Below are 24,266 nucleotides of genomic sequence, written 5' to 3' on the forward strand. Positions count from 1 at the left end.
TTAGTATTGTGGTTTGAGCTAGAGGTAGAGGGGGGGGGGGGTGGTTGGGGTCTGTTGTCTCCCTACTTAACCAGGTGGTGATATTACAGGTGCTCTGTTTGCTTGCGACCGTCTTTCTTATTTTTTGTATAGCGAGTCTGTTTCTCAGGTGCAAGGACAGGTCCTGGTATCGGTCCTGAAGGTTCTATCTTTGCCTAAATAACAGACAGTGGCCCTGCATTGTAAGCCTTGCAATGCCCGGAACTAGGCCTAGTCACCTGAAGTGAGCAGCAGCAGTTAGAGCCTTTCTAGAAGATGGTGTTTTATGCTCGGTCCTAGAAGCTAGAATCAGAACTACCAACCACACCCAACTTCTCTATTGAATCTAGGTGCATTCATGGTTGATTGTGTTTAATGTCGCGGAGATTTTCCCTTTACATTCTATTGATACTTGCATGGTTTTATGCATCTTCGCTAAAATAATTGATAATACACTATGATATTAAATATTTGTTTCCACATTGCTCGAAATATACATTGGTAATGTTAGTAATCCTGTGCTGAACGAGAATTTCAAATTGTTTCGTTTCTATAGTTTGAAGTAATTACTAAACTTTAAAATAATTACTATTACCGTAATTTTTTCTTAAGATTGTTATAAATATAATAGATTTGATATTTGTGCATCATATGTTAGCTTTATTTTGCTTGATAGAGCTTTCACTGTAGAAAAAAATAAATTTTTTAGTTACGAGTGGTAGTTGCCAGTTAGTGAATTTCGAACGAAATCCTCTGAAATTTGTCGCTTCAATTTTGGAACTTACTGTACCAGGCCATGTTGGGAAATTTCTCTAGCCCCTGTTCTACATGGAGTGTCAGGACAGTGAAATTTATGCATGAAGGGAAAAGCAGTATGCCCAGAACTGACCCTTTTTCAAATATAACCATTAAAAAAAAAAAAAAAAAAAAAAAAAAAAAAAGCCATGTGCATCACAATGATTCAGGCCTCGGCAATTGTGAGTATTGCATGTTTAATGTTGATGTTGCTCGGTGCATATTTTTGCTCGGTAGTAGCCTAACCTAGGCCAAATGTTCTTATTTGAAGGCCCCTGACCAGGTAAGGGCACTGCACCCTAGGTTAGGTTAGCTCAAGGTCCTTCATATTCTATTTGGTATACAACCTAATCGTATTCATACGTAATTATTATTACTAGTATATATTGTAGCAGTAGCCTACACCAGGCCACATGTTCTTATTTGTAGTAAAGAACTCTGGCTTGGGGGCAGGGGTCCAGGGGGCCAAAGCATTCCTCCCTTACTGACAAGGACACTGCATTCTAGGTCAGGTTAGGTCAGGTCAAAGTGTGTCTGGTTAAGTTATTTTCTTTGAATTGCCAACTGAATTTAAGGCATAGCCTAGGCCGTACTACGTGTCTGAACGTAAACTTAAAACTACCGACCAAAGATTGAAGAGGGGGTATTGCATGCCCATACATTTGTTGCATATTGAAACCTTATAAATTTGCTCTTCTTGCAGTTTCTCTGTTTTTGTTTATTTTTCCACTATTTACGGGGGAAATTACTGTTTAGGTTTCTGTTTCTTTTGATTTGAGGTAGGTCAAGGGGAAATTGCTGTTTGTGTTTCCGTCCACAAGTTACCGTATTTTTTAGAACTTGGTTGATCGCACAAGCTTTTTTAAAAAGCATGATGTTTCAGTATACATATCCAAAAGCAGCAATATTCCCCCATGAGAGAGATTGGGCAGCATTTTAGTACATAAAATCAACAGAAGACAAAGCAGTAGGAAAGGAATAGACCTGAAAATGCATCTTTTGCAAGTTGTATGGGGATTTGTCCTAGAGGATGTCAGGAAGTGTAAACACAAGAACCCTGGAAGGCCGAGACATATACATTGATGCTGTTTAAAGGAATCCATGATACAAGCAGAGCAAGAAATCACAGGCTTAGGACTAAAACCAGCTTGGGAGGATGAGAGCAAAAGCGTACGTTCGCTCTCCAAGGCGGTTGAAGAAAGACTAAATATGTCACTGGGTTCAAGCGTGGTCTCTTTGACTCGCATCCACCTTAGCTACATATCGGATGCCAGATGCCACAGGTTCCTAGCACATACGTACAATTTTTTTTATTGTTTTTAAGTGGTTTCCAGCTGGCGCCTGAAGAGTTATCCTAATGTCAAGACCTCAGATTTGTTAGCTATGAAACATAAAGTAATTAAAAATTTGTTATTTTGTATTAAGTGGAATAGAATTTTTTTAGGCTGAATTAAAACTAGTTTACCAGATTGCTGCTGTCTATGATTTGCAGGATTTGCAATGCAAAAGTCAAAATTCAGTTTATTTCAAGATCTAATTTTTTGTCTCCTTGGAAGCCTCATGATAAATGATTCTTGTAATAGAAGCTAATGAAATATTACACTCTAGTTTCAGTGAATGTCAGTGAAGATGGAAATTTCCTTGCAGTCACCTACGCAAATAGTACAACAAAAATGTATCCAGCTAGAGCTTTATTTCCCACTGAGTCCAGTGACAAAATGCAAGATTTGGTTCCTGAAGTTAAATTCCAAGTTATTGAGAACAGAAAACCCAACAAGAGACAAGAGGAGGAGAAACTGAAGAAAAGGGAACATTTTAAAAAATTACGTGTATGTATTGCAGTTGCATGTGCATGAAAAATTAGGCATTCTTTATTATTAGCATTACAAAGTCATTTAACCCTTAAACGCCGATTGGACGTATTAAACGTCGATATAAATTGTCTGTTGGGTGCCGATTGGACGTATATACGTCGATATAAAAAAAGTTTTTTTTTTAAATTCGCGGAAAAATAGTTATAGACCTACTAGGCAAAAACTTTTGAATCACACGCCTTAGGGAATGCTGGGAGCTCACGGATCAAGGCGTTGTTTTGTTTATAATCGTTACCCAGGCGCGCAAGCACGAATTTTTTCTCCTCGCACTAAAAAGCATCAGCGACACATCTCAGAAATTATTTTGTCACTTTTGACATAATTTTTGCACCATTTCATATTAGCCGTTACATGGAATATTATATATGAAAATGTGTGCAATTTCATGTAGAATACAACAAAAAACAACTGATGGTTGTAGCTTTTATCAGTTTTGAAATATTTTCATATAAATAACGATAAGTGCCAAAATTTCAACCTTCGGTCAACTTTGACTCTACCAAAATGGTCGAAAAACTCAATTGTAAGCTAAAACTCTTATATTATGGTAATATTCAATCATTTACCTTCATTTTGCAACAAATTGGAAGTCTCTAGCACAATATTTCGATTTATGGTGAATTTATGGAAAAAAAACTTTTTCCTTACGTCTGCGCGGTAACTCTTCCGAAAAAAAAATAAATTTTTTCGTCCGAGTGTCGTAATGTTTGCACCATTTTAAATTAGCCGTTACATAAAGTTTTATACATATATGAAAATGTGTGCAATTTCATGTAGAATACAACAATAAACAACCCATGGTTGTAGCTTTTATCAGTTTTGAAATATTTTCATATAAATAACGATAAGTGGCAAAATTTCAACCTTCGGTCAACTTTGACTCGACCGAAATGGTCAAAAAACGCAATTGTAAGCTAAATCTATTACATTCTAGTAATATTCAAATATTTACCTTTATTTTGCAACAAATTGGAAGTCTCTTAACACAATATTTTGATTTATGGCGAATTTATGAAATAAACTTTTTCCTTATGTCCGCGCGGTAACTCTTCCGTAAAAATCATAAATGTTTTTGTCCGATTGTTGTAATGTTTGCACCATTTTAAATTAGCCATTACATAAAGTTTTATATAGGAAAATGTGCGCAATTTCATGTAGAATACAACTAAAAACAACCCATGGCTGTAGCTTTTATCAGTTTTGAAATATTTTCATATAAATAACGATAAATAGAAAAAATTCGTCCTTTGATCAACTTTAACTCAACCGAAATGGTCGAAAACTGCAATTGTAAGCTACAACACTTACAGTTTAGTAATATTCAATTAATTACCTTCATTTTGCAACAAACGGGAAGTTTCTAGCACAATATTTCGATTTATGGTGAATTTTTGAAAACATCTTTTTTTTTATGTCTGCGCATTACGAATTCATGAATCATTTTGTGATATTTTCTCTGTGTTGCTTTGATCATTTTACAATGTGTTATATACCAAAATGATCACAATTTAGTGTACAATACAACAACAAAAATTAACTTATTAGCTTTAACTGTTTTGCTCACAGCGCAATTTGTATACAATTATATATGAAATTTTTTTTTTTGCTCTGTCATATATCCCAATATTTATTTATGATATTTTTTTTCATTTCTGATGGTTGCATACTAAACTTCAGGCAATGACAAAAAAAGAGCCCAAAATGAACTCTTAATCTGAAAAACTAAGCGTGTTGTGATTTAAAAAAAAAAACATTTTTTCCGCTTCAGCGCTCGCTCACGAACGCCGCTGGCATATGGGAGACGATTTTCAAAATACCGCTTCGGTGTTTAAGGGTTAAGTAAATCACTTCATCATTTGTTCATACACAAACAAACCCTCAGCCTTAACAATAGGATAATTTCTAACTTCGAGAAGGAGCAGAAGAAGCCATAATACCAGGTAAAAACACACACAAACACACTAAAGGAAACGAAACGGCAAGAACCGGGAAAAGGCCAAGAGAGGAAAAAGCCCGACTCTCGTCCAGGCGGTTAAGAAACGACTGGCATAGATGATCGGCGTTTGACCACTCTTCACCCGATCTACGCATACGTTGCCAGATATCACAAGATTCCTTGCTTTCATCTGCTTTTTAACCGGATCCAGCTAGGTGCTAGAAATTATCCTATTGTTAAGACCTCAGGTTTGTAGCTATGAAAAATATAAATTGTCTTAGAAAATTTGTCATATTTATGAGATTTCTAAGGATGGCTTGAAGGATTTGTTTTTGAATGAGAGAGAAATATTTAAAAAGCAAGTTGTTCCGATACGAATACAAACCATCGGTCCTTTACAATAGGAATGTAACTTGCGGCAGCTGGAACCGGTCGTAAGCTTCAAACAAGGGGTTCGGTAGTTAACTGCTTGTCAGACAGTCTGCGCACCGCGCGACTGGGAGGTGAAGATCCACTTTCCTTTTGGCTGTGTTGGTGGATGGACGTGTTCTGCATATCTCTCTGCCCGCTTCTTCGTCGTATGCTTTGTGTTTTTTCCTCAAACTTGGTTTGCTTGTGTGTGAAAATACTGTAAGTACATGTACTTTGTATTTTTGTTTTTCATCTTTATTATGGATTCCCGTGATTTGGAGCTGTCCCCGCGCCCCCCCATCAGCCGTAGAGTTTGCCCTGGTGTGGAGGGCCGTAAGTGCGGGGCCTTCCGCTCCTTCCCAGTAGTGAATCCTCATGTATTGTGTGCTCGGTGCCGGGGGCGTGAATGCTCTCGGGCTGAGCCCTGTGATTTGTGTATGTCTTGGTTGGAGGAGCAGTGGGTGCTCTATGAGGGTAGGAGGAAGCGACGTAAGCCTGCCAAGGAGTCCTCGGAAGGTTCTCCGGCGACTCCCTTGGTCACAGACACGTTGTCTTCCTTCCTGCCGCCATCTCAGCTCCCGCGTATGGCTCCTTCCCCTTCGGGGGGGGTTTCTCGTTCCTTCTCTTCACCCAATCCGTCGAGCGTAGAGGAGGGAGCGAGGTACCCCGACGTTCAGCTGTATTCGGGGTTTTCCTTTCGTTCGGGGTGGGGCTTGTCCCCCCCCCCCCCCCCCCCCCCCCCCCCCCCCCCCCCCCCCCCCCTCGTGCGAGGGGGGAACCCCTCCTACTAACCCGACCTTTGCCTCTTCGGGTGCTTCTGCTGCAGGCGACGACCTCGGTCAGGTATGGTTCTCGCTAGGTCTCCAGGGCACACCGAGCGTTCGGGTTCTGCTGCATCATCTGGCGGGTGCTGCTCCGGTCACCCATGGACCGGTCACCACCACCACCACCACCACCACCGTCTTGACCCCGGGGTATGCCGCCCCTCCTCACCTGGTGTACACTCAGCATGTGGCTTCGGTGACTCACTCAGCTGCTGTGCAGGCCCAGATTGCTGGCTTTCCGAGGAGGGGCGTGCCTCCTCCACCCGGGTTCGTCACTCTCGCCCCAGCCCCCGACTTTCAGTGCCCTAAGAGTTCGCCCCTGGATCTTCCACCGGTACCCAGGATGTCGCTGACCGCTGTCCCGCCTCCTGCTGTACCTGATGTTCCTGCCATACCTGCCGCTCCTGCCGTGCCTGCCGTGCCTGGACCAGCCCCTGCTGACGTCATTCCTGCCCGTGGTGTTGCTGCCCCAGTCGCGGGTCCTTCCGGACAGGTGCAGCCGGGCCGTGTTGCTTCAGCAATAGCCCCAACTCCGTCCTGGATGGAGGACTTGACGTCTGTCCTGAGGAAGCTGGCGAAGAAGAAGAGGAAGGTGTCGTCGTCATCTTCGTCGTCGTCATCTTCGTCGTCGTCATCTTCGTCGTCGTCTTCATCGTCGTCTGCTGCCGCCTCTTCCCCTTCGACTTCCAAGGCTTCCAAGCCGAGGAAGAAGAAGGCTGCCTCCTCCCCCCCTAAGAATTCTCCTACGGGAGCTTCTAAGGGCCCGTCTCACTGCGGTGGGACCGGGGGGTTCTTCCGCTGGTCCTCCCGCTCCTTCGGGAGCGGGGCCTGTCTCTCCTTCCGCAAGGAAGACGACGACGGGGACCAGAGGGGTACCGGCTAACACCGGTACTTCCTTGCCTGGTGCTAGAGGTTCTGCCACTACACCAGGTTCCGGCTTGGCCTCCTGTTCGCGAGAGGTACTGAGTGTACGGTCGCCCGCCAAGGCCCAGGCTTCCGAGTTCGCTTGGCACAAGGACCGAGGCATGGAGCGGAAGACTGGCGAGTGTCGCTCAGGTGACTCCCGCCAGGCCAGCGATCGCTTGTAGCAATCCGCAGGTTACCAGGGTTGACGTGACGTTCCCAGATCGGCCGCGGGCTGAGGCTAGGAAGAGGTCCCCTCGATCGCTCGGCTGGTTCCGGCGGTTCGACATGCCGTGAGGACAGGCACCGCTCCTACCGCAACAGTGGTCTCTGCAGGTCTCCTGACCGCCGCTCCTATTGGGACTGGGCAGGTAGGGGGACCAGCAGCAGCTCCTCTGATGCACGGGACCGGAACCGCTGTTCTCGGTCCAGCCGCTCTCCCCAGGAGAGCCGCGCGACCAGGCCTGCAGCTTGATCGCCACCGCGGGTTGGCGATTGCCTGCAGCCCCCCAAGCACACTGGTTCTGCCGGTGAGCGAGGGGGTAGCGTCAGGTCTTCCTCTCCGATCTCTTCAACTTCCTCGGGTTACACCAGGAAGGGTTACACCAGGAAGGGCGAGGCGACCAGGAGTGATCGTGAGGAGCGCGCTCCTCACGGTCCCACCACGACGCCCTACGAGCCAGGCACGGTCTTAGGACCGACCAGGTCGTACGCACAAGTGGCAGGAGGAGACCAGGAGGGGTCGGTCGCTGTTCCTTCTTCCGAAGGAGGAGGGTCTCGAGAGGCGTTCTTGTTGGAGGGACTTGACGGTCCTACTCCTCAAGACGCGGTCACTCCCGAGATCCAGAGGTTGTTTGCAGAGGTTATTGCGCTGATTGGTCAGTACAACGACCTCGGGGAAGGATCGCCGCTCCCACCTTCTGAGCCCACGTCCCGGCTCGAGTCGTTCTGGGGTCCTAAGAAGGAACCCAAGACGACGGTGGGTCTGCCGCCATCAGCTCTGGCTGACTCGGTGCTGGGCCAGGTGGGTTCGCTCCGGTCCGGTAGGTCGTCCAAGCTACAGTAGTACCTCGAGATACGAAATTAATCCGTTCCGAGGGGCCCTTCGTATCATGAGGTTTTTGTATCTTGGACCACATTTTACATGTAAAATGGCTAATCCGTTCCAAGCCCTCCAAAAACACCCCAGTAAATTTCATAATAAAGCTAAATTGACCTATAAACAATGAAATACTACAACAATTTGGACCATTCGATACCTAAATTAATAAAAAAAAAATGCAAAATATAACCTGTGAATAAAGTGTATATTAGTGTATATGGTAACAAGAAATATACTGTACGTACGTAAAATGTGGAAGCTTACCTTTCGAGTTGAGCTACGTACATACGTAACTATCCAAGGAAGATTCTTCTGCTACTTTTCACAATGTTCCTGTGTGAGCCTTTTCGGGGGGTGTCTTCTACAAATGATTGCACTTTATGAAAAGCGGCTTTAATTTCTGCCGTTTTTTTTTTTTTTTTTCTTTTTTTTTGATCTTTAACTTTTTTTTTTACTTTTATTTTTACTTTACGTAGGTTTTTTTTTTCAGAATTTCAACTTCCTGTTTTTCATCACTTGGTTCTTTTTTTGCACCTCATGACTCTGTTGGCCCTGGTGTCCATCAAAACCCTGTTCAACCAAATGCTCTCTCTGCAACTGATTTGGGTACTGAATGTTCAGCTGCTGACCTTCAACATAAACTGAAGTGCCTTGATTATACGTACTACTGGTATGCATGTTGTAAATGATTGGTCTACACCCTCTGTTCAGCAGGGAGTGGAGATTCTACCAACCTTGCAAAGTTTCCAGTTATCCCATGAGAGAGATCTTGATCACTTATCCCATGTGAGAGCTCTTGGTCACTTTTTTTTTTTTTAAATACGTACACATTGACGATCCCGAAAACGAATACCGGGGGCACTGGGTCTTCACAACGGACCAATGCGGAGTTCCTCCTCTCTCTTCCCAGGAGAGATGGTGGACGCTGCGGTGGAACGACGGCGCGCTGATGACAGTGACCGTCTAGTCCACCAGGCAGTCTTGAAGGCGTCTGGGCAGCCTCAATTGACTGCGGCCAAGCCCAAGAGCTTGGTTAGCACTTCTTCGGTGGCTAAGACGATTGCATCGTCGAAGCCCAAGGGAAAGACTCTGCCTTCGACTTCTGCCAGGAGCGGTCGCAATCAGCCCTCTTCCCAGCCCTCCTTCCCATGAGGGGGAGTCGGGAAGAAGTCGAAGAGAGGCGGGAAACGCTAGGGACGGCGTTCCCCCTCACCTGCTGCCGTAAGTGGAGGGGTGCCTGGCGAGCCATTGGGCAACATGGTAGTGCTACGGAGCATAGACCTGGATAGTAGACGTCCTTCGGGAGGGGTATCTACTACCCTTTGAGTCTCGGCCACCCCTCACCTCCAACCCGGTCTATCTTCAGACCTACGTTCCTGGAACATCAAAGGACGTAGCCCTTCGACACGAAGTCCAAGCCATGCTGAGCAAGGGAGCTGTGGAGATTGTCAGGGATCGGTCACCGGGCTTCTACAGCCGTGTTTTCCTGGTGGAGAAGTCTTTGGGGGCTGGCGCCCGGTGATAGATCTCTCTCCCCTGAACCGATTCGTTCGCCAGTCTCAGTTCGCGATGAGACACCATGTTCCGTGCTCGACTCTATCAGGGAGAACGACTTCATGCTTTCGGTGGATTTGAAGGACGCGTATTTCTAGATACCCGTCCATCAATCCTCCAGGAAGTACCTCCGCTTCATCCTCGACGGGACGGTGTACCAATTCAGGGCACTTTGCTTCGGTCTCAACCGCCCCACAGGTGTTCACGCGAGTGTTCACTCTGGTGTCTGCTTGGGCCCACTCATCACGGATACGTCTTCTGAGGTATCTCAAGGACTGGTTGGTTCTGGCTCGCAGTTGCTACAGGACAGGGATCGACTCCTCGAGTTCTGCCGCAATCTGGGGATCGTGGTGAACTTCGAGAAGTCCGATCTTGAGCCCAAGCAGAGGATGAAGTACCTGGGTATGCTGATCGACATGGTAGCAGGGCGAGTCTTCCCCGCGGACTCGCGGATCAGCAGATTCAGGGAGGCAGCCTACCAGTTCCTGTCTCGGCAGGAACAGTCAGCTCAGCAGTGGCAAGTCGTGATCGGCCACCTGTCGTCACTTGAGAAGTTAGTCCCTCACGGGCGTCTTCACCTGCTGTCTCTTCAGTGGAGACAAAAGGAGATTTGGTCACAGGCAAGAGACCCACCGTACTTCCCTGTGTCCCTCACGGAGGAGGTGAGGCAGGACCTAGCCTGGTGACTGGACGACAGGAACCTTTTAAGACTAGTGCCTCTCTGCACTCCTCCTCCTCCCCCCCCCCGGAGGGGGGGCACACACCTGGAGGAGTTGCTGGCTGCAGGAGTGTGGGATCATCACGACACGCACCTTCACATCAATGTCCTGGAGCTCAAGGCAGCGTTCCTCGCTCTCCAAGAGTTCCAGGACTGCTTGATGGGACACTCAGTGGTGTTGATGTGCGACAACACCACGGTAGTGGCATACGTCAATAAAAAGGGGGCCTAGTGTCCCTCCTGTTGCACCAGTTGACGCTGCAGCCACGGCCCACTCGGTAGAGCTGTCAGCCCACTACATTCCAGGCAAGAGGAATTTGGTAGCAGACAATCTCAGCCGTCAAGATCAGGTGATAGGGACTGAATGGTCCCTACACCCAGATGTGGCGGAAAGGCTCTTCAACCTGTGGGGGCGTCCAGTAGTAGATCTGTTTGCCACCCAGCACAACAGAAAACTTCATGTTTTCTGACTCATGGGCAGCTGCAGAGGATGCTCTTCAACACCCGTGGGACAACCTCTTCGCGTACGCCTTTCCCCCGTTCTGCCTGATTTGCAAGGTGATCAACCGAGTGCTGGCCACCCCGAATCTCTGGATGATCCTGGTGGCCCCCAAGTGGCCTCAGGCCATTTGGTATCTGGACCTGCTGGCTCTGCTTGCGGAAACACCGAGAGAGATTCCCCCCTGGCACAACCTTCTCGTCCAGCCACACGTGGAACGGTACCACCAGATAGTCCAGTCTCTACATCTTCACGTCTGGCTGTTATCCACCATCTCTTGAGAGCGAGAGGTTTTTCTCACCGAGCAGCAACAGAGATGGCTGGGTACGTCAGACAGTCCTCTGCAGCTGTGTACCAGGGAAAGTGGGCCGTCTTCTGTGGTTGGTGTCGTAGACGGGGTCTATCTCCTCTCAGAGCCACTCTTCAGCAGGTAACAGATTTCCTAGTGTTTTTTTGCCGAGACAAGCTCCTCTCTGTCCCCACAGTCAAAGGATACAGAGCCGCCCTGGCCCTAGTCCTGAAACTGAGGGGAGTGGATATCTCTAATTCGTTCGAGATCTCCTTGCTAATGAGAAGCTTCGAGAGGTCTTGCCCACCCAGGGAACTCAGGCCCCCAGGGTGGGACGTGACTCTCGTCCTTAGGAGTCTGACTCGAAGGCCCTTCGAGCTACTCTGAGAGTCTTCAGACAGGGATCTGACCCTCAAGACCCTCTTCTTGCTGGCCCTGGCACCGGCGAAGAGAGTAGGGGAACTTCATGGTCTTTCCTTCAACGTCAAACATTCCAGGGGATGGGGACCTGTGACGCTCTATTTCGTCCCGAACTTCGTAGCTAAGACTCGGAATCCTTCGGTCCCTGATGACCGGTTCAAGTCTTTCACAATCCCTCCCTCATGGACTTCACCGACAACAATGCGGATGAGGTGCTGCTTTGTCCTGTAAGGGCGCTACGGCGCTATCTGAAGAGAACTCGACGCCTCTTTGTTAGCACCGGGGTGACCAAGAAAGAAGTATCCAAGAACACACTTTCTTTCTGGCTGCATAAGGTGATCAGGAGGGCGTACAAAGCTGATGGTAGCGACGACATCCGTACCCTTCGTCCGAGAGCCCACGAAGTCAGAGGTATTGGTCCTTCCCTTGCGTTCTGCAAGAACTTCTCCGTGGTGCAGGTCCTGAAGGCAGGGGTCTGGTCTAACCAGACCACCTTCCTCCTCCTATCTTCGGGATATTGCCCACAGGTCCTTGGACACTATTTCCTTGGGACCCGTGGTGGCTGCGCAGCACGTTGTGTAGCTTACCCAGCACCCGAGCGGACGAAACAGCATCGCATCCTTGTGTGACTGCATGAATGGATGAGTGAATGAGAGTGTGACTGGCTTCTCTTCCCCATCTTTTTTTCCCCCTCTACCTGTGGGCAGAGGGACACGGTCGTCACTACGCTGGAACAGGAGACGATGCAGGTGAGCTACTTGACCGAGCCCCATCCTATCCCTTTCATTAGGGATAGGAGCGAATATCCACAACTTCCCCCAACAAGGGGGGGAAAGTGGAAGCCAACAAGAGACAAACCCATGACTTCATATTGCCTCTTGCAATAGGAGCAAGTTCTTGCTTGCTAGTTTTAAGAGGTACGCTTGCCTCCCTCTTATTGCTTGGGTCCAGAGGTCTGACCATTGATCCTGCGGTACATACCCTGATCATTGGGCAGAGGCTAGGATCCCTCCCTCTGCTCTTACAACCAGGGAGGGAACTAAGGTTGGAAGAACACCAATCTGTTCTTAAGACTCAGATTCCTCCCACCGAGAAGTGAGTCTTCCTATTGTAAAGGACCGATGGTTTGTATTCATATCAGAACAAATAACAATTTGTCGAAAATTGTATACTAACCTGAGGTCCTTTACACACAGTCCCACCTCTTGCCACCCCTCACTCTGTGTTTTCCTGGGCCTAAAGCAAAGTGGATCTTCACCTCCCAGTCGGGCGGTCCGCGGACTTTCGGACAAGCAGTTAACCCTTAAACGCCGAAGCGGTAAAAAAAAAAATGTCTCCCGTGTGCCGGAGGTGTTTCAGAGTGAGCGCGGAAGCGGAAAAAATATTTTTTTCAAAAAATCTCAGCGCGCTTAGTTTTCAAGATTAAGAGTTCATTTTTGGCTCCTTTTTTTGTCATTGGCTAAAGTTTAGTATGCAACCATCAGAAATGAAAAAAATTATCATTATCATATATAAATAATGCGATATATGATAGCGCAAAAACGAAATTTCATATATAATTGTATTCAAATCGTGCTGTGCGCAAAACGGTTAAAGGTAACAAGTTACTTTTTTTGTTGTAATGTACAATAAATTGCGATCATTTTGGTATATAACACATTGTAAAGCGATAAAAGCAACACAGAGAAAATATTATCACAAAATAATGCATGAATTCGTAACGCTCGGACGTAAACAAATATTTTTTTCAAAAATTCACCATAAATCTAAATATTGTCCTAGAGACTTCCAATTTCTTTCAAAATTAAGACAAATGATTGAATATTACTATACTGTAAGAGGTGGCTTACAAATGTAGTTTTCGACCATATCTGATGAGTTAAAGTTGACCAAATGTCGAATTTTTTATATATATATTTTTTTATATGCAATTATTTCGGAGATAAAAAAAGCTACAACCTTCAAATATTTTTCGTTTTATTCTACATGAAATTGCGCACATTTTCATATATAAAACTCTATGAAATGCCTAATATGAAACTGAGCAAATATTCCGAGAATGGGACGTACGCATTTCGGAGATTTGTGGCGGAGAATCCACCCGCGGAGGGAAGGAAAGATTTTTTTTTTTAATTCACCATAAATCTAAATATTGTGCTATAGACTTCGAATTTGTTTCAAGATGAAGATAAATGATTGAATATTACTAGACTGTATAAGAGTTTTAGCTTACAATTGCGTTTTTCGACCATTTCGGTAGAGTCAAAGTTGACCGAACGTGGTTTTTTTTCTATATATCGAGTTTAAATGCAAATATTTCAAAAATGAGAAAAGCTACAACCTTCAATTATTTTTTGTTGTATTCTACATGAAATTGCGCACATTTTCATATATAAAACTTTATGTAATGGGTAATTTAAAATGGTGCAAACATTACCACAATCGCACGTATGATTTTTTCGGAAAAGTTACCGCGCGGACGTAAAGAAAATGTTATTTTTTTCATAAGTTCACCATAAATCAAAATATTGTGCTAGAGACTTCCAATTTGTTGCAGAATTAAGGTAAATGCTTGAATATTACTAGAATATAAGCGTTTTAGCTTACAATTGCGTTTTTCGACCATTTCGGTAGAGTCAAAGTTGACCGAAGGTTGAAAATTTGTCACTTATTTTTTATATGAAAATATTTCAAAATTGATAAAAGCTACAACCATGGGTTGTTTTTAGTTGTATTGTGCATGAAATTGTGCATATTTTCATATATAAAACTTTATGTAACGGCTAATTTAAAATGGTGCAAACATTACCACAATAGCATGTATGATTTTTTTCGGAAGAGTTACCGCGCGGACGTAAGGAAAAAGTTTTTTCATAAATTCACCATAAATCGAAATATTGTGTTAGAGACTTCCAATTAGTTGCAAAATTAAGGTAAATGATTGAATATTACTAAAATATAAGAGTTTTAGCTTATAATGTCGACGTGAAATACGTCCAGTCGGCACCCAAGAGACCAAAAATGTCGACGTAAAATACGTCCAGTCGGCATTTAAGGGTTAACTACCGAACCCCTTGTTCGAAGCTTACGACCGGTTCCAGCTGCTGCAAGTTACATTCCTATTGTAAAGGACCTCAGGTTTGTATAGTTAGGAAAAATGCAATTTTCGACATTGTTATATTTTAAAGAAATTGGCAGGCAAGTTGGAAGAGGCCTAAAAGAATTAGTGATGGGTAAAAATCAGAAAGCAGTACAGCTGCAGACAACCATTTCCACTGCCTACAGTGTGCCACCAAGTATGGCGCTCTATAGATTGCATCTATTTTGTAGGGGTGAATTCATTATTTCAGTTCTAAGCCAAATCATTTCTTTAGAATTAAAGCCTAATTTTTTTTTTTTAAACATCATGGATTCATGAACAAAATCTTAGCCACACACCAGCTGTAGTAGTGGATTGATTGTGTGACCTATCTGTCATTTGTCGTTTCAGCCCTCAGCTGTACTGTACTTTACCTTTTACTCATTCATACATGATACACAAACCATTGGTCCTTTACAATAGGAATCCCCTAATTGTGATTTTTCATACATTCGCCTTTGGCATTCCATCCTAGCTGTCCAACTTCATTAACTGTCTTATACAGGTTTCATCTAAGAACAAATCGGGCTAGCCGCATGACTTCCTGCTCTCATTCAAGAACAAAGCTTCAAGGCTAACCTAATGAGTTTCATCTCTTAAAAACAGTTCTTACATTCTACCCTTGGTCATGTTTATGTTAAACCGCTATGGAATTCAATTTCATCTTCCAGGAGCTTTTGGAAAAGACCAAGTGGTATGAGATTCTTCAGGAATTTAATGAATATCCAGATAAGTATAGAAGCATAATCTGGGTTTCCATCCTAGATTTGCCCCGAAATTACTCTGTCTTTAGTGATCTTTTAGACAAAGGTGTACATCCAGCATATGAGAGAATACAAGATGTACTTAATTTGTCTGATGGAGCCTTACTGAAGATTTTAAAAGGGTAAGTACAAATCCGTTATAAAGGTTTATTAATAAAGACTTGTATGCCTTGGTATGATGTACATCAAGACTACTATCTCATGTCTGTCCACTTACAACCAACAAAATTTCATGTGAATGTAACTAAAAGATTGTTGCTGGGTGATTATGTATGAATTGTTATGTGAAGCATCTTTTTTTATACGTATGTTGAAACTTGATTACTTTTATTTATTTACCGTCAGCATCTGTGACTAGTTTACATAATGCCACAGTAGCTCATAAGTAGTACATAATAAAATATCTATGCACATTCATATGTATTATATATAAATATATATACTTCCAAAAAACTTTTTCTAATAATAATTTCTACAGTGAGAGATGATTTTCCATTGCATTGTGCTTTATTCTTAGTCTGCAGATCTTAGCATGGTGCAATGATTGATTATAGAACAAAGCTTTTCTAGTGACTAGAAGCTTTCTATATGTACATGTAATTTTTCATTTTTTTATTTATTCTTTCCTTTTAGCACATTATCAGCTTTAGCTCACTGGGCTCCATTTCTAGCAAGTGTCGAATACTTGCCAGAATTTGTGTTTCCCTTCGTAAAATTCTTTCACAGCAACCCATTGCTCTGCTTTGAAGCTGTAACAACTGTTATATGTAAGTAGGAAACCTTTTTGTTACATTGGTTCTTTAAATAATACAAAAATATCAGTAATAGTTAGAAGCAAAAGGTGAATGTTTCTCTGCATTAGTACATAATTTTGATTTTTATGGCAATTTCACAGAATTTTTTTTGTAATTTGGAAAATTATATTTTAAGATTTCTTTCTAGTAAACTGGTGCCAGTCCTGGTTTGAATTTTGGCCAAAGCCTGGTGTACTGGTACTTAATGTGGTTGAACAGCTGATCTGTGACAATGATTCTCCCTTACTTGCACATTTGATGAGACTGAAGGTTACTGCTGAAGAATACGCTTGGTCTCTCCTCATGAATGCTTTTTCTAGAGTAAGTATCGAGCAGAGAATTATTTTTCCTGAATAGTTTTCCTTTTTATAATGTTAAGCAAGTTTTCAAGCTTGTAAATTTCATTGTCATAAATTTTGTTCTTTAAGATCCAAATTCACAAACTGGAAGTGTTTGTGCACTTATTTTATGCAAGACATTTGCTGATGCATGTCAAGTGAGTCTGTTATAACTTTGGAGATGTGCATTTTAGATTTTTAGTTAGCTTTTTCACTAGTTCCAATCTAACAGTAAAGCGTTTGTGCGCATACTTCAGTAGGGGACCACCTTCAGTGCATCTTGAGTGCCATACTTTATACAGTTACAGTATTTAGTTTTTTGAAGCTTTGTTATGGCTCCCAAATGTATCATTTTTGGTAGGGTTTTTTGGGTCCTTTCCACGTGTGTTTAATCTCCGCATATGTCCGAAATCTACAACAACAGAGGTAAAACAATTTCTCCCATTACAGATATCAAATGTCTTTCTCATGACGCAGAATTCTAAGCCAATTACATATGTTCACAATTGATAGTGTTTTATGCAATAACGAAAAACGGAATTAGACTTTCTGTCAACATGGCATCTCAATTTGGTGCTGTTGCCAATATTTCAAACAGCTCCATGTGCGTTTGAATGCATGGATAAGCATTTTAAAACTGTCTCCAGGGACCACTTTCGGTGGTCACGGTATGTTTGGAGGCATTTCCCCTTTCTGCGAATACGTATCTTGATTTCTTAATATAGGTAAAGAATAAATTGGTAAGCAAGGAAATATGAAATAAAGCGTAACATAGTGAGTTGGACGAGTGAGAAAATAAACAATCCCATATAAACAGATTCTCTCTCTCTCTCTCTCTCTCTCTCTCTCTCTCTCTCTCTCTCTCTCTCTCTCTCTCTCTCTCTCTCTCTTACAGTAATTGATTTGAAACTTAAGAAGGACGACACTCCTTGTTATAGGTAATATAGTATATGCAACAAAGAACAGTTTTTTTAATTTGTAATTCGAAAAATGAACAAAAAATAGATCTATTAGAGAGAGAGAGAAAGCAAGACCTCAGGGTTTGTCTCAAAGACATTCAAAGGTCTGTCACACATATAAAGTTGTCGTTTTGTAAAATTGGCAACAGGGCAGATCTTTGTATGCCACACCAGAGAGGTCTCTTTGTGGTGGCAAAATGCTAGCTGTCCAATTCCTCCATCTTTACCCTTGTAGAATCTTCATCCCTCTCATTTATGAATAAAACCATGTTGATAGGGGCAACTGTAACATTTTTTTATAATACGTAATTAGTACAGTGCTTTGTTTAGTGTCAGAAGAAACATAGTGTTGATAGCAACTATTGGCTTCAGCAGTCTGAAAAATATATCTAATATTCAGTACATAGGCATAATGTATTCAAAAGTTGTGTATGGTTAGTTCCAGGCACCTGGATAGAGTCTTAATTTAAGATGATTCTTACATACTGTTAAAGTTAGCTCATATCTCTGCGCCAATTAGGCGAGTCAGCATTCAAACAAAAATCAAATGGCTACCCGGATGACTGTCTAGCCTGTTCTCCACCAGGTGTGTTTCAAATGTTTAACTCGTCAGAATTCTCCTTGCCACTATTGGGCATAGGCGATTGTTGGTATTCTATGAAGTTTGGATTGTTCCGGTACAATATACAAACCATTGGTCCTTTTACAATAGGAATGTAACTAGCGGCAGCTGGACGGTCGTAAGCTTTGAACAAGGGAGTTTGGTAGTTAACTGCTTGTCTGACGGTGCGCGCGCAGCGCGACTGGGAGGTGAAGAATCACTTTTGCTTTCGGCCGTGTTGTGTGAGGACGTGTTCGCCATCGCTCTCTGCCCGCTTCATCATCGTATTGCTTTGGATTTATTGTGAATTTTTCAACTTGGTTTGTCAGTGTTTGAATGTGAATTGTAAGTACGTACCGTCTTTTTCATCTTTTATTACATTGATTTTATGGATCATCGGACAGGGAGCTATCCCCGCGCCCCCCCATCAACAACCCGGGGGTGGAGGGCCGCAAGTGTGGGGTCTTCTGCTCTTTTCCGAAGATTGATCCTCATTTGCGCTCGGTGCCGAGGGCATGAATGCTCTCGGCCCGAGCCTTGTATTTTTCGGGTGAAAGTGAAAATTGTAAGTGCAGTATGCTTTTTCATTTTTATTTATTATTATCAGTATGGATCAAGGATTCCACTCATTTCTGGGATTAGATCCTCATGCCCCTGCACTCTGTGCCGAGGGCGCGAATGCGCTCGGGCCGAGCCGTGTAACTTTTGTTCTAATTGGTCGGAGGTGCAGTGGGTGTTGTATGAGGGCAACCGATACTTCATCTTCTTTCCTGCCCCCCGCTCAGCTCCCAGGTATGGCGCCTTCTCTTGGGGGGGGGTTTCGAGGTCCTTCTCTTCGCCCGATCCGCCGAGCGTAGAGGAGGGCGCTCGTTAACCGATGTGCATTTGTATTCGGGGTCTTCCGTTCGCTCGGGGTGGGGCTCGCGCCCTTCCCTCCCGCACGAAGGGAACCCCCCCCCCCCCTTAACTTCCGACTATTGCTTCCTCAGGGCTCCTGCTGTGGGGGACGACCGTGGCCAGGTGTGGATGTCGCTGGGACTTCAGGGCACGCCGAGAATCCAGGGGCTGCTCCAGCATCTGGCGGGGCCTGTGCCGGTCACCCATGGAGTGGTGACCACCACTACACCACGATCTCGACTCCAGGGTACGCCGCCCCTCCTCACCTGGTTTACACCCCTCATGTGATGTCAGTAACGCCTACGGCCGCCGTCAGGGCCCGATCGCTGCCATGCCGAGGAGGGTCGTGCCTCCCCCTCCGGGTTCTTCGTGCTGCCAGCCCCGGTCTTCTGTTGCCCCTGGACCTGCCGCTGGTACTCAGGATGTCGCCGGCTGCTGCCCCGTCTCCTGGAGTACCTACCCTGTCTGCTGTACCTGCCGCTGCTGCTGTTCCTGCTGTTCCTGCACCTGCCGATGTCGTTCCAGCCCGCGGTGTTGCTGCCCCAGACGCTGGTCCTTCCGGACAGGTGCAGCCGGGCCCTGTTGCTTCGGCAACAGCAGCCCCGGCTCCATCCTAGATGGAGGACTTTACGTCTGTCCTGAGGGAGCTGACGAAGAAGAAGAGGAGGAAGGTGTCGTCGTCGTCTTCATCGTCTTCTTCGTCGCCTGCTGCCGCCTCTTCCCCTTCGACTCCCAAGGCTTCCAAGCTGAGGAAGAAGGCGGCTGCCTCCTCCCCTCCTAAGAAGGCTCCTTCGGGAACTTCTCAGGGCCCGTCCCACTCCGGTGGGACGGGGGGTCCTTCCGCTGGTCCTCCTGCTCCTTCGGGAGTAGGGCCTGTCTCTCCTTCCGCAAGGAAGAAGAAGACGGGGACCAGAGGGGTACTGGCTAACACTGGTACTTCTTCGGCTGGTGCTAGAGGCTCTGCCACTACACCAGGTTCCGGCTCGGCCTCTCGTTCGCGAGAGGTACCGAGCGTACGGTCACCCACGGGTGGCCGTGCAGCCAAGACCCAGACGCCAGAGCTCGCTCGGCGCCAGGATCAAGGCACAGAGTGGAAGGCTGGCGAGAGCCGCTCAGGTGATCGCCTGCAGCCCCCCACACTGGTTCTGCCGGTGAGCGGGAGGGGAAGTGTCAGGTCTTCCTCTCCTGTTCCTCCAACTTCCTCGGGTTACAACGGGAAGGGAGAGAGAACAAGGAGTGATCGTGAGGGGCACGCCCCCCCATGATCCCGCCACGACGTCCTACGTGCCAGGCAGGGTCCTCGGATCGACCAGGTCGTATGTGCAAGTGGCAGGAGGAGACCGGGAGGGATCTGCCGCTGTTCCTCCCTCTGAAGAAGGAGGGTCTCGGGAATCACTCTTGCTGGAGGGGCTTGATGGTCCTACCCCTCAAGATGCGGGCATTCCTGAGATCCAAAGGAATTTTGCTGAGGTCATTGTGCTGATTCGTCAGCACAACGACCTCGGGGAATGATCGCCAACTGCTGGTCCAGACCAGCAACTCGACCATCACCGTCGTTGATGATCATCACTGTCCTCCCAGCCTACCGGTTCTGCTGGTAGGGAGGTGAGGAGCTCTCATAACAGCTCCCCTGACATAAGACCGATGCTCCGTTCCTTGGTCCAGCTTTTCTCCAAGAAGCCGCTGGTCCAGGGCCCGTATTTATCATAGCTCCTATGACATCTCATAAATATTCTCTCTTAAGTCACTCAATCACTCATAGTTAAGAGGAACTTCTAAGAGTGTTTTATCAACGCTCTGAGAGAATCTCTTAGCTATGAAAAACGGTATGTTTAGGAGAAACTTTTAAGGGAAGGTCTCGCTAACAATATACGAATATAAGATTTTCGCCATTATTTTAATAAAAAAAAAAATTGTAAAAATTCAATATATTCATTAATTATGATATTAACCTTGTGATCTGTATATTATTGTTGAAATCAGAAGTAGAGATAGATAGATAGAGATAGATAGATAGATAGAGATAGATAGATAGATAGAGATAGATAGATCGATAGAGATAGATAGATAGATAGAGATAGATAGAGATAGATAGAGATATAGAGATAGATAGATAGATAGATAGAGAGAGAGAGATAGATAGAGATAGATAGATAGATAGAGAGAGATAGATAGATAGATAGAGAGAGATAGATAGATAGATAGATAGAGATAAATATAGAGATAGAGATAGATATATAGAGATAGATAGATAGATAGAGATAGATAGATAGATAGAGATAGATAGATAGAGATAGATATATAGAGATAGATATAGAGTAGATATATAGAGATAGATAGAGATAGATAGATAGACAGATAGAGATAGAGAAAGAGAGATAGATAGATAGATAGATATAGAGATAGATAGATAGATAGATATAGAGCTGAGATAGATAGATAAGAGAGATATTAGATAGATATATAGATAGTATATAGAGATATATAGAGATAGATAGAGATAGATAGATAGATAGATAGATAGATAGATAGAGATAGTAGATATATATATATATACATATATAGAGATATAGATATAGATATATATAGTATATATATAGATATATAATAGATAGATATATATATATATATATATATATATATATAAAGTTTTTTTGCCACGAAGGAAAAAAATAAAAAAAAGCGAGATAGCCAAGTACTTTCGGTCCTGTTCGGATTCCTTCGTGGCAAAAAAGAAAACCTTTATTTATACATAGCATCACGTTTTATATACTTCGTGATCAAGTTATTCATATTATATATATATATATATATATATATATATATATATATATATATATATATATATATATATATATATATATATATATATATATATATATATACACACACACACACACACAAATAAATGAGACATGAAAGAGGTGAAGCACTAGTACTATAGGCCTAGTGCTCCTCTCTCGCAACTAACCAAAAAAAGCTCTAAGGATTTTCATTTTCATTCCATTCTTGACCCTTTGTGTCTAATCCTGCGCCAATATATGTGATCAAATTAATTAATCCATTAATTTTGAAAGAGAGAGAGACTGATATGTTAGAAACCGCAGAAAACCTCTCTGTGCGGTTGGCAATCGCCTCTCTGATCAAGTCAGTCACATACATGAGGCCACTTTGATCAACTCTATATCTTTTTTTAAAATCACTGTTGTCATACACATCGAATATATCCAGTCTTGGACGAAAATTCCTCGGGCGGTGAACGCGTGTTCTTGTTCGTCTGCCATGTTTACAGTCTGTGACTACCGCTATGAGAAACTCCTAAGTACTTAGGAGACCCCTCCACCACTCTTAAATCTCGGCCTGAGATATGAGTACTCATAGCGCATAAGAGGCTTTGTAAAATTCTCTTAAGAATTTTCATAACTTTAAGAGTGTTTTAATGATTTAAGAGTACTCTTAAGGATTTGCGAGCTTTGATAAATACGGGCCCAGACCTGCAGCTCGATCACCACCATTGGTTGGCGATCGCCTGCAGTCCTCCCAGCCTACTAGCATGCTAGTAGGAAGGGTAGGAGCATCAGGTCTCCCTCACCTGTCCCTTCAACCTCCTTAGGCTACACCGGGAGGAACGAGGCAAGCAGGAGTGACCGTGAGGGTGGGGGACGGCTGGCAAGGACGAATGATGCTTCCCAGACTCTTGGAGGGACCATCAACACTGTTCATGTGACAGTCCGTCTGGACCACGCATTCAAGAGAACAAGGCGCGCTCCCCCTTTGGTCCTCTTAAGAGGTTTCGGCCTCAACGAGGACTGGGACGCGTCGGAGGACGGTATCGGCTCTCTCCTGTCAGGTGCTCGATCAGCCTCACCCAGACGACGTTCACGGTGGCGGCAGATGCTTAACCTATAGTACGAGTTCGTAACCTTCCTCGGGAAAACGTTTTCTCCTGACGATACATTTTCCCAGACTCTGAGAGGCCATCGCCGCAAGGGGATGGCTGCTCGTACTCGCTTCTCCAGTTCCACTGGGAAGACGAGCGAGTACCCAATTCCTCCCCCATTCCCTCTCTCCTTATGGCTACGAGGGAAAGGGGAGGGATCCTGCAGAGAGTTCTCTGTAGGATTCCACATTGGGGACTGCGTTCCTGAGGGGGACCTTCGGGTCCTACCAGACGTAAGTCCCCGTCGTTGAGGGAGGATCCTGCCCCATCCTCGATTTCTATGGGAATCGGGAGGACCACCAACCGATGATCGTCTGACGAATTCGGTGGGGGTTTCGCCGAGCGCTTAGAATTCTGCTGCGGAATTTCTAGCGCACTCAAAGTGTTTGGGTTTTTTTACAATCTGCAGACACTTGGGCAAAACCACAGTCCAGAGTAGGTTAGACAAGAATCCCCGTTAATTGTTACTACGATAATCGGTAATCTCGCCGAATGCTCGAATTCCTGGAATTTCTAGCGTTTGGAAGAAGCACTGCTGCTGAAGGAAGAATATCTCGCAGTAGGCGACCAACCCTGGGATAGAGAACGGATGGGAACATCCAGTTTGGCTTGAACTATCGTCTTCGGTATTCTGTTATCACCATTGAAGCTTTCCTTCGGGGAAGACTTCTCCTTCACTCTCTTGATTAGAGAATGAAGGGAGTCGGCTTCCAATCCGTATTCTCATTCCTCGAATGGAAAAGAATTTAGGATGGAGGTCTTTGTACAGGAACCTACAAATATACTATGTATATTACCCTCGCGACATGATTCTGTTAATCAGTTGAATTGTCCAGGGCATAGGCACATACCGTAGTTAACTCTACGGATTGTGACCGAGACGAATAGTATCTTAATTGAACTGCAACTGGGGACTGCCTGCAACCTCCCAGGAGTTACCAGTTTCGATTTTGAGATACTTATGGTATTGTTACAACAACACCACCTCGGCTTTTGTATTCACCGAAATCCGTTTCGTTTAAATACAATTGCTCGAGCTTATTTTTTTACGCTTGATGGTTCTAGCCGAACGCATTCCTTCTTGGAATGGATTACCTGGCAACTCAGGATGACGAGTGAGCAAGAGCTAACTGTGTATTTGGCTGCCGACGCAACCCAGTACCAGCTGGCTCTCCGAGATGCACAGTCGGTTTATGTCTCTCTCCCCTACAATGATTGACTACTGAACCGTATCTCTGCCCGACAATCAAAGACTTAGGCCTCTGATTGACGGGGATTCTCACATACATGAATGACCATCTCTACTGCATCACCTTGGACATTGCAAGAATTTTCAGACAGAGATATCTCAATGGACTCTATAAATCTTTCTGTTTACCGCACGGTAACAGAAGTCTGTAGCCTAGTCTCCCGCTGCATTGCACCCCTGCGGTAATGTGGAATGATTTCTTCAGACATCTGAGTTTCTTCTAAAAATATCTCGTATTCGTA

At 44.5% G+C, this 24,266-nt stretch overlaps 1 protein-coding gene across 8 annotated transcripts in view; it reads left to right on the forward strand.

The window, feature by feature from the left end:
- LOC135201600 (TBC1 domain family member 31-like) overlaps positions 1 to 24,266 on the forward strand; it is a 92,441-nt gene that overhangs the window by 32,861 nt on the left and 35,314 nt on the right. For all 8 annotated transcript variants that reach the window (XM_064230643.1, XM_064230640.1, XM_064230646.1 and 5 more), the window contains 4 exons: positions 2,422 to 2,642; positions 15,154 to 15,368; positions 15,880 to 16,013; positions 16,189 to 16,361. In XM_064230643.1, the coding sequence (XP_064086713.1) occupies positions 2,422 to 2,642; positions 15,154 to 15,368; positions 15,880 to 16,013; positions 16,189 to 16,361 (743 nt within the window). The remainder of the gene's footprint in view (positions 1 to 2,421; positions 2,643 to 15,153; positions 15,369 to 15,879; positions 16,014 to 16,188; positions 16,362 to 24,266) is intronic.

The sequence above is a fragment of the Macrobrachium nipponense genome, chromosome 28 (genome assembly GCF_015104395.2).
Source record: "Macrobrachium nipponense isolate FS-2020 chromosome 28, ASM1510439v2, whole genome shotgun sequence".
Taxonomy (NCBI): Eukaryota; Metazoa; Arthropoda; class Malacostraca; order Decapoda; family Palaemonidae; genus Macrobrachium; species Macrobrachium nipponense.